This window comes from Spea bombifrons, chromosome 1, assembly GCF_027358695.1.
Source record: "Spea bombifrons isolate aSpeBom1 chromosome 1, aSpeBom1.2.pri, whole genome shotgun sequence".
NCBI lineage: Eukaryota > Metazoa > Chordata > Amphibia > Anura > Pelobatidae > Spea > Spea bombifrons.
Genome location: NC_071087.1, coordinates 46209422 through 46221047, shown reverse-complemented (window position 1 = coordinate 46221047; position 11626 = coordinate 46209422). Strand labels below are relative to the sequence as shown.

At 39.4% G+C, this 11626-nt stretch overlaps 1 protein-coding gene across 3 annotated transcripts in view; it reads right to left on the bottom strand.

Moving 5' to 3' along the window:
- Window positions 1-3564: 3564 nt before the first annotated feature.
- The window catches only part of LEF1 (lymphoid enhancer binding factor 1), a 46183-nt gene continuing 38121 nt past the window's right edge, over window positions 3565-11626 (bottom strand). For all 3 annotated transcript variants that reach the window (XM_053461514.1, XM_053461516.1, XM_053461515.1), the window contains one exon: window positions 3565-4735. Coding sequence is in view for 1 of the 3 variants with exons in the window: in XM_053461516.1 (XP_053317491.1) it covers window positions 4656-4735 (80 nt within the window). In the remaining 2 variants the exon portion in view is untranslated. The remainder of the gene's footprint in view (window positions 4736-11626) is intronic.

The following is an 11626-nucleotide window of genomic DNA, read 5'->3' as shown; positions in this document are numbered from 1 at the left end:
TTTCATGCGCTTCATTCATTCCATGTATGGAATCCAGACCTTTCATTTTAAAGTGAAGACTACTACCAAACATGTTTAACTTCTAGAACTTCTGTTAGTAGGTTGTTTCCAGTTATCTACTACTCTCTCAGTAAAGTTTTCCTTGCATAACTTTGAATGCAAGCTCTCCCAAGTTTATGGTCTGTCTAGAAAACATGGTAAACACTTTTCTTGAATGTTGTTCTATCAAAACTGTTTGGATGATGGGGTGGTCTGCTTGGACTAGGGACCTGTGCTCCATTTGTATGTGCTTCTTTTTGTATACTTTTACGTTTACATACTAGACCCATTCTGTGATGGACTCACCACATTGCCGGTGGAGTAAGTTGTAATAAGGTTTAAAAAAAAAAACCCCAAACATTTTCCCTCCTTTTTTTTGTACAATCAATACCTGGATGTAACATTTATGTATGGGGACTGCATAGTGTGGTCACCCCGGCCAGGAATCTCTGATACCAACTTGGGAATGTGTAAAGAACATTTTATAAATGTCTGTCAACATACAAAAAAGAGATCCTACAAAGTAGATGGTCTCACTAAAGCCTGTGAGGCAGACATGCAACCTGGCACATGAATCACAGAAAAGAAATGCCTACGAACCAAATGACTTAAGGCAAAGGTAACTTGGAATTCTGTTCCCTGTGGCTTCTCTGTCTCTAATCGTACCAAGGCACACAGGGGTCAGTCCCTTCATTGCCCAAAGACCATCATTGCGATGAGGACGCTGGGCCCCTGTGTAACGTCCCTTTTTTGCCTATTGGCAACACAGCAGCGTTTGTGGCTACTCCTAAAACTCAAATCATATTTGTGATTCTCCTTGATCTTTAAGGTACAAGTGTTCAGCAGAGTAAGTGAAAGCAGCACCTTTTAAATAGCACGCCTGACGAGGAAACCTGCTCTGCGTGAGCATTGTTGGAGCGTTTTTTTTAGCCGTGTAGCCGCTGTTTCTGAGCACAGGATTGCATTTGCCATCTCAATGGAAAATGTTCTTAGATGACTGTAGAGATCACAGTCCTGCCTTCCTATTTTAAAATGGCACAGACTGGCCGTTGTAGGGTAAAAGGAGTGCAGCTTGCAAGTCATAAGACAAACAAGATGTTGATGGAATGAAGGGCTACACGAGTGGAACTAGTTTTGTGAGTTATTCATTACTACAGGCCAATAGTATGTTGTAGAACTATTAGCTGCCACTAGAGGGAGTACATGCAAATGAATACAATACTAGGTAAATCAGATGTTATTGTGGATCTTTTCATAACCAGGCTCAGTTAAATTAAAATAAAAAAGTCAAACACAGCCTTATAAAGTGATGAGATTTGACTGTTTCACTAAGACCTGGAAAGACCATGAGCAGAAGGGAGAACAATAAGTAGGGGCACTGCTATAGCTTCCTTCCTAGGGGTTTTTATAGGTGGAACTAGAAACATAGAATTTGATTGAAGATAAGAACCATTTGGTATATGCATTCAGATTCCTGGGTTGCTGCTAGAATAATAATGACCAATATGGTGCCTCGATATTAGTGTCAAGAGAAGACTTTAAATTGCATGACAGTCTCATGGTTAAAAAGCAGTGCAGTCCCTGTGATTTAGCTCCTTGGTAAGCAATATAGCCATGTAATGTTAGATAAGACTCGCCAAACTTGGCAAACTTTGACATAGTGACGAGCTAAGCAATATATGGCTATATTGTGTGACAGAATCCCCAATATTTATGCCTTAGGTGTTTTTTGAATGGCATTCGCTGGGTATGCGCTGAATTCTTGTTCTGTTTTTTTGTACTTATTGGTCATTATTATTCTAGCAGCAACCCGGGAAAATGAATATGTGTGCCTTCAATGCTTTTTAGGTTGTGCGCTCCCCTTTGGCAGGGCCTTAGGGAGGGTGAGGCGAGAGAGGCACTCGCCTCGGGCGCAGAATAACCTCAAAACACTGTGGCTCTCGTTTTTTGGCCTTCTATTTCTAGCAGGGAGATGTGACTTGTTTTCAAACAACAGATGCTCCAGAGATAGATAGAAACCACAATCCAATGACTATACTCTCGTCACTCAGCCTTGCCATATTTTTAATGAATACAAAAATATTCTCAAAAAAAATGCAGCAAATCCTATCATGTCAAATTGCACAAATCAGAAAGGTGAGCAGCATTATTTGTAAAAAAAATTTTGGCAAATGGTTAAGAATAATACTTGTTTTCAAATCTGTCTATATTGGACACTCAACAAATAGCCCTTTTAAATTTTTAAATAATTTGTTGTCTTAGTCTTCTACATTTAGCTTTAAAATAGCTATTGCCTGTAGCTAGGGGGGGGATAGTTTCCATTTTAACTTATTCAGCCATTTTCTTGCCAAATGGATCTAAGCAATAACTCTTTTTTTTTTTCTTATTTCCAGTTACTGTTTTTGTTTTTTTTGGATCATTGGTAACTTGCAGTGCTTGGCCTCGGTTCGCCATTTCCCAAGCTTTATTCATCACACTTGTGGGTATCATTTGACAGTCAATGAGTTGGCAGGGGCTACTGCCAGGTTTTACGACCACAATGCACTTCATCTCCTGACTTTGCAGTTATATTTGGGTTTATGTCCATTTGTACGTTTTTTTTTTTTTAGAACGTCCGGTAAAGATGATGTTTAGTCTTCGCTTTGCACAGTCAGCTGAGCTTCTTTGAAAAGGTGTTATTTCTGTCTGCTCAGGATGTAACTGAAGCGTTTTGGAAAAGCGGTCAACATTATTATATTCTCTTACCAAGGAAACACTTATTTTGTGTATCACTGTTCCTAAAAAAGGTTTCCATCAACCACAAAGCGTGAAAAGAACTGCTTATGTTGAAGAACATAACCCATAGATATTAAATGCGTAGCCTACAGACCCATATAGACCAAAACGTTCATTTATTATGTTTATGTTGGTTCTGTGAAGGCAACTGAATTAAATGATGATTGGGGTTAGTGACACTTAGAGGAACCATACAATTAACAAAATAGGAAATGCTAATTGTCAAACACAAGGCTTAATGATGTTTCAGGCTGTGGCCCTAACTTTGTTGTGCAAGAAAACTATGCCAGAGGATACAACACCAGATGGGAAATTAGATTATAGATCTCAATTACCAATTACTCAGTGTCTGCTCCAGTCAACTGTTGCAGAGATGCTTTCACAGACCACTATTATTATTATTGTAACTTTTTTTTCCTAATATCCCAACTTTCTTACTCATCCGAAGCAAGTGGCCTGCTAGACAATACTAGCCCTGTATGTTTGTGTGTAAAAAATATTTTGAATACCGGGCCAAAAGCTGCCACCTTTACATGTTGCAAGGTGACCAAAAAAATAAATCACATGACATATTCAGACAAATAACTTGACATTTTTTTTTATTACAAAGCTTTTTTTAAAAACATATGCTCAGCACATTAACTTATATTGGAATGACAAAAAAAAATTGACATTTTTTGGGTGGCAAAGTCTGTGCCTTGCTATTAAAAAGTGGGATACATCAAAATGTGGTTTTTTTTTCTTCCAAACTGGCATCAAATTCGACTATCGGCTAACAGAAGAAAATACAAAAACAAGTACAATACAGTACAATTTACATCGAAGTGCTGGGCTTTTTTTTTCACAATGTAAGGAGGGGAGTACATTGCTCTGTTCTTAAGAAATATGTTGAGTATTTCCAATGGGCAATAAGTCTTATATTAAATAATTATTTGACATAACACAAGAGTCTGAGTACTGGACTTAGTTATTAAAAATAAATGGTCCTTCTAAAACACTTTTGCTGTAAGAGGCACTGTTGTATGATGGAGCCCCTTTGCCAGCAAAAGGGTGAAAGTCTGACACAGCCTGAATACAATGTTTAGAATTTATGACATGTGATGTTAAACCAAACTATCTAATGATCACCTGTTGTACGAAAAGCCTCAGACATATGAACAGCCATTTTGAACACATAGCCATTCAAACAAAATAAAGAGTATACCATGATAATATACCATCTTTTACACATGTGCCAGTCAAGACGGAAGATTAATGTTAAAATATTCATGTTTTCGTGCAAGAAGAAAAGCTCTTTTTTTTTTTTTGCAAGAAAATGGATTCCACTTTATACCCCTCACTAATAAAATATACATCAACGCTAAAATCTGATATATAAAAGCATTCAAGTCTTATGGAGAATAAACAATACAATGATGAAATACAAAACAAAAAAAAGAAACAAAAAAAAACAGTTGATCCTTTTGCTGCATTCTTAAATAAAAGAGGTCAGCAAGAGACAGATTGTCTCCTCTTTCTTTATTGTCCAAGGTCAGCACTATGTTTGGTCTGTGGCTGGATTAAATAAGGACCTTCACATACGCACTGATTCCTGCAGGTAGGAAGGCAAGAAAGGTGAGAAATAATAAATGTTTCATCTCTGACGACATCCCAATGTCTTCCTATCCTTCGGGATTTGGGTATAGTAGCATTATGTGAAGACCTGGCAAGTACCAGGGATGCCAGACTCCAGGCAGTGATTGTCTATACGGTACAGTGTCTCTAGCAATGACAGGTCAAGGTCACTGGCAAGGCTCCGTGTGGAATAGCATTGCTGGTTGGTGATGAAGATGTTGTGGAGTTTAACAAGCTTCCATCTCCAGGAGGCCACCTGCTGTTGCTGTCTTTGCTTTACACGTTGAGAATGAATTCTTCTTTCCTCCTTAACAATACAAAGAAACAAGACATTAGTTTGTGTTCCACAATTCTGGAATTATCTAGCAAACAGTGGGTATTATTCACAAACTATTTTGTAATGATGTATTATTGTATTCAATGTTTCTTCGGTTTTTTTCCCTACATCCTCAGATGAGGCTCCCATGGATCAACGGAATAAAAATATCACGGTGAGATAACACTGCCATGGAGCCTACCATTGCCTGGTTCTTCCTGAACATGTCAGGCAGTGTGACTTTTTGCCAACTGGATGAAGTGGCACTACTTTTCCTGCTTTATTCCTAATCAAACAAACTCAACAACCGCATTGCAGAATTTCATACACAACAAGGGGATTTAATATATCTAAGCACAGAAGACTGTGTTCTTGATGTATTCCTGTGGTTAACCACATACTCGGATGGTTTCATTCTTCTGCATCAAACTGTCCTGTTCAACAAAGAGTATAAGACTAGCGACAAACAAAACAATGACGGGCTAAGACATGTTCTACCATTTTAACTCTTCCTAGCTACATCAAAGAGCCAGCAAATAACCCTCATTATCATTGGAAACTATTTTTCATAATAGCCACATTTAGGCCAAATACCTAAAACAGAAGAAACAACCCATAAAAGAATAATTAATTAAAGAACTATCTTAAAAAGATCATGATACCTATAAAAGGGAGTAAAACCCCCGATTGGTGTTGATTTTGCACCATTTTTTGAAAAGAAAAGTTACTGGATATGTTTATGTTAATGTTCCTTACATTACAGGAATATTCTAGCTACGCAGACTGAACTGTAGGTATCGCAGCATTTTCCTGCTACCGTGTCTCCAAGCGCATGTTACAGGACTAATGGTCCCACAGAGCTTGCTTTTTCATTTGCGTTAAACAGAAGCCAAGCAAACTTTTGAGGAATACTAGCAGCAGCACCCTACAGCTTGTGTTTACTTTTGGCCTTTCATCCCCAACGTTCAAAGGGTTTAGTCCAGGTTGCTCTTCCTGGGAAGGTTTTCCTTTCAGCCTTACAAGAAAACACTGGGCTTCCTGTTGAGGAAAGGCCCGGAGGCGCCAGGCCATTAGGTTCACAACAGCCTGATACAAGAGCAGCGATTCAGAGATACTCTCGATTAGGAGCCAGGAATGTCTGCAGCACAGAGAGAACTAAAACGCTACTCAGTTCAGACCATTTCTTCCCTGAGCTGCCTTTGAAGTCTGGAGGTTGTAATAATTATCACAGACCTGTGCCGGACCTCTGCTCTGTATAAGGGGCTGTGGAGTTGGATGGAATTAAATGACCCCGTGGCAGAGATGCCTAATACATAAGCACACAGAGTTGACGAATGTAGAAGTCCGGAAATTGACAGCGGCACTAAAATGGCTAAAGTGCTGGTTTTTCATAGCTACAGATAAGGTTTCACATGGAAAAAGCTAAACAGTATAAGCATTGCAGTGATACGACTTCAAGCCAACCAGCCTTTTGCTTGTGGAAAATGCGCGTAAAGTTAACTATTGACGGGGAAGTAATAGTTTGTGTTTCTTCATGTTATAGATTTGAAGTGAACTCTATGCAGGAACGCACAATTTCATCAGATACTGTTGCACTGGCAAAATGTTGCAATATCATGTCCACAGTTAGTTTAATGTTACTACTAGACTGACACAAAGCTGTAACCAGGGTCCCTAGCATCTGGGGCAAGATTGGAGGTCCTACTCTGCACTGAACTCACAGGTCCAGGCTGCTCAAGTGCACCCCTCAGCTTGTGGTGCCTGGGGCAGCTGCCCATATTGCCCCATGGATGTTACAGCCCAGGGCTGAGGCGACTGGCACTTGCATATGGGCTGTGTTAGCGAAATAGAGAAGAAGTATAGATGACAGTCTGATGAACCTCCTATGATTACACCAGGTGTCTCTAAAAGGGTCTCAGGCTAGTGTTTATTCGTGTTACTTTGTCGTTGCTGAAAGTCATCTTAAAATAATCCTCACCCTTTGTCTAAAGTCAACTAAAGAGGCCTGCAACAGCTATGGTAAATAGTCAAAAATATGGCTCGTTTCAGTTAACAAATAAGAACTGAACATGCCAGATCTTTAAGAAGGAATGCAAACAAGAGGTATTATCAGTAGGTGAAGCCACAACATACTTCAGGAATGAAACATGGGATGAGAGAAATGGGAAGTGCCTGGTGAAGGAGACAAGACACCTATTTGTGTCAATTTGTACCGTACTAAACGCTGACTCCTCCTGACTGGATCTGAGAAGATGTGAGAATAAGTGCGGAGTGCTTACTAAACGTGTGATTAATACTTCAGATAAAATGCCCTTTAAAAGTATCCATCAACAAAGATAGTTTCAGCTGCTAAGGAGTCGCTGTCTCCACTGCAAATTGGCTTCACTGATCAACACTCTCTACTTGTGAGGGGGAAATTGTTTACATGTCCAAAAGGGAAAATATTTTTTTAGTAATAAGGTGGGACGGGCTAGGCCAACGCTGCCAACCACATGTCTCATGTGTGTTAGCACTCAGAGGGTTAAAACAGCTACATAACTAAATAAAGAAATATATATACTCATTTTTAGTAACTAATCTTCTGGATTATAAACTGGTCAACATGGACATCACGACCTTGCATTCGTTTTATCTACGTGCAAATAGGAATTACCCTATAGACTGTGTAAATCACCGCATTAAGAGTTGGCACATTCTATTCATTTATGAATTGTGCGGTCCTATATAATATTAAATAAACATCTGTAGTCAGACTCGAATAAATGTGGTCAGTGCAAAGGTCAATGGAGTGGGTAGAAACGACCTCGCATGACTAGGGTAGGTTTCTTCTCCAGGTTTTTTAAGCTGTCAACACCAGAAACAAACACCAGTTTGTGCGGCAAAGCACAAATAGTTTTGTTCTTTCCATTCTTTTTTGACATATTGGCAGGATGGGGTTATCATCTGAAATGAATTTGCATCTATTTTGAGGGTTACTGACTGATTTTAATTATAGAAAAATTCCACATAATGCTTTGATGCAAACGGACCCAACGGTGTTGCCGACTAAGATGCACGGTGCATTACAAGCTGCGGGAAGGCTGAACGAGGAGCACCACTGGGAGAAATCACTGTGGCACCATTTTTGCAGACAAAAAAAAGGTTAAATCAGGATCCTTTTCATGAAACCACAGGCATGCACCAAGCAGAATGAGCACAGCCCACATCTGAGACTTCACTGGGGGCTTTTCACAGACGTCTTGCCAAGCCAGGCATGCTGCTGCACAGCCCAATCCACAAGCAAAGTCGGCACAATCAAAGGCTGCAATTACAGCACCCTAGCTGTGGCTGAGCTTCAAAGAAAGTGCTGCAAGTCACATTTTACATATGTGAAGTCCTAGGCTCCATGCGCAATAAAAGCAACTGTGTACTTATTATTTTTACTCCGTATTTAATGTTACTTTTGTGAGTTTACTGCTAAAACCACAATAGATACCCAGGGCAAGCTTCGATGCCTTTTCAAGCTTCGACTCTTTTGTTTAAAACGCTCCAAAGCTGCGCTGAAATTGGAGAAACAAGTCTCTAAGCTATTTGGGGTTTTTTGTTCCAGTTTGTAAAGAAATATTGGACTTTTTCGGGTTGAACAAAAAGTATTACAAGAAAAATGGGAAAAGGCATCTGACAAAGACAACACAGCCAGAATTAAATGAGGGGCCCTGAATAACAGGGAAATGCCTCGCTCCAAAACTAAGGCACGCTCTACTCTCTTTCTTTCCAAATCGGGGTTAGCAATCGCCCTCAAAGAGGCCACCAAATGATAGTTTTAAGTAAAACATTTCAAACTCATTTTTATTCTCTTCCTTGACAGCTAAAACGTCTAATTCCAATTTCCTACAGCACAAATAACAAGAATAAATGGTTATTCCTTGCCAACATCCTTCTAACCATGGCCACTATAAAGCTTTGCATGCCGCACAAATTAAGTGTAATAAACCATAAGCACTATGCGGCAGCTGTTTAAGCTCCAAACTGTGCGATTTTAAAACCAAAACCGCACAATTTAATACAGGGATATGCTCCAAGCTATTCTGTAGACCAGGACACCACATTGTGACGGGAGTATTTGCAAAGGTTTGAAAATAACAAGATGCGCATCCAGCACAGACATCACCGGGGATCCTAGTGACTAATTATTTCATAGAATGATGCGTAAGTATGGAACAAATCATAGGGTTCTTACAAAAATGGCATTCTGTTATAATCTTTGAGAACACAGGGATCCAAAGCACTGAACCTATTAATTTCAGAATACTCTGTCCTATCTTTTAAAAAGAGATATTACATTGGGAGATAATCTAAAACATCCTCCGTCATCCATAAATGGAATAATAGCAAATCAAACAATTACTTAAGGAACAAACCACAAGCTGTGTAATTACATAGGACTATAGAACTAACAAGGTTCATCTTTCTCCAGTGAGACAGATGTGCGTATGTGTACGTAGCTGCATGGGGTGCAGTCCCACTGTGTTTTGGTTGGCACCATTTTCCATGCCCTCCTCTGCTTTACAAATCCTCACAAAGTCTCCTTCTGCCCAAACAGAGTAGGGCTCAATTTAATATGACCTATGCGCATGGTGCAGTCGTGTTTGGAACATGTGACCCATGTACTTGCCTCCCAGGCCAAAAGGTAACAGCCCTTCCCCAACTAGCACCACGCTTAAATAAGCTTGTGATCCTCCTCAGCCATTTCCATGTTTGTGTTTTTAATGATACAATTTTCTGCTTGTTAGCTAATTATTTCCCCCTCCCAACTGAAATATTTCTGCGCTAATCCTTTTCACTTCCTTTATTATGTCTGCCCTACAAAAAACATACTTAGCTATATTGAATAAAAGAAAATAGATATGTAACGAAACATTCAGATCATATATATATGTATGACACAGATTTTTGTGTAGATTTTGTGCACGGATGGGTCCCTAGGGTAGTGCATTTGGAGAGCAGGGCAGGCCAATAATGCAACTCCAGTTTTTGCAGATGGATGTCTGCATGGACCAGTCTGAGATCCTCCTGAAGCCTGCATCATGTGCAGAAAGAGGACATTTAAACAAGCTCTTTTAAATATTTGAAGGTATTTCTTCTATAGAGTAAATGCACTAAGTTTGCCTGTAAACAGAGGAAATGCTCTCTTCCACTGGACCCAATTAAGATTATACCATCATAATTCATTAGTCTATACCAGCCATCAATGCAGGATCAGAGCATATCTGATCTTCCATTAAATTCATTAGTCAATTACATAAATAGCTATGAAAATGTCACAAAAGTCACATAAGTAGTCTTGGTAAAGAGCCACCATCTAGTCACACCTCCGACCACCTTAATATTGGGCAGTATGTCAGAGTGAAAGGAAATATAATGTGGTAGACAGCATACACCAGGGTAAGGCAAAGTGCCCGTACAAGGACACCACTGTCTGTGGCAAGGTTGGTGAAGGCCCCTAGAACACCATTATATTGCCCACCACAGACCCCAGTAAATCTCCAGCATGAGCAATGTTGGTGCCTACTTCACTTCTGGGGTATCTCCTGTTATTCTGTGATGACTAAAGTTGGAGACAGCCAGTCTACACACTTTAGAACATAAAGTAGATGACCAGTTTCTGTGTTGTTTTATGGAATTGGAGCTGAAACCCTGTGCATTGCCAATAGGTGTCAGTATGCTACCAAGAAACCACAAATATAAACTGCCCCTCAAACTACAACTAATCTATTCTTCATTTTGTTGGCTTTACCACATGTGAATCCACGTTGTTGTATGTTGTAGCCAGTGAACCACTCTGAAAGCTTGCTTCAATGCTAGCAAACAATACCAGTTCCTGTATGTTTCAAGGCGTGTAATGTAAATTATTCCTAAAATGTTGTTGACTTCAATCGATGGCTTTAATGCACATAATAATAAATTAAATACTGAATTTTAAGTACAGTTACAAACTATCATTCCTTAGCCAGTATTTATAGCTTGTCACAGGGGAGAACTGCATGTATTTAAATCAAACCTGTCTACTTTCCCTATCATGTGAAATATATACCTTTAATTCATCCTTCCTGCAAAACATTAACACGTGGCACATTGTGAAGTTCTTATTCAGAACACAAACAACATTTGAAACCATGAACTTTGTTGTTTAACAACTTTTAATAGGACAAGACGGTAGTAAAGCTGTCTGGCCTCCAGATGGCTTTATCGATACAAACTGGGCACTTTAAACATATGTTTTAAGTATTCCTAATGAAAATAGGTAGTGAAAATATAGACCATATATGGATTAATTATAAAGCCCTGCTTCGATTTGGAATCAGAGTCTGGAGAAATGTTCTAGACGTTTAATCTAAGTTGCATAGGTAACAAGCCCTCTTTAACATCACTACAAATCGCTGGTTTTCTGTGTTACGCTTCATAATAACATTCTCGGCCCTTTTTATCCGGCTGTTTATTCTGTCCCTGGCTGTCTAGTCTGCCTCTCTCGTTGGGGAGGTGGTCTAAGGCAGGATGAGACACAAACGATGCCACAGGATAGTAGAATGTGAGAATGCTGAACCTTCTCCAAAGGATCGCGGCTGAAGATTCCTTTGTGTTTATGGAACTCATTAAGTTACTCAACTAAAACCAGAAATCAGAGAGGAAACTCTGCACCATGATTAAAGACGAATGAAACAATATGAAACTGGCCCTGGGACAACATTTTAAATTACACACTGTGGCCAATATATGGCAAACTGTCAGTAATATGTAGGATACTGGGATTTAAGAAACATACAGAATACACCCAAATGTTAGAAAAATTATATATATATAGGTCAGGATGGAAGTGAGAAGAAAAAAGAACCGGGGCGGGAA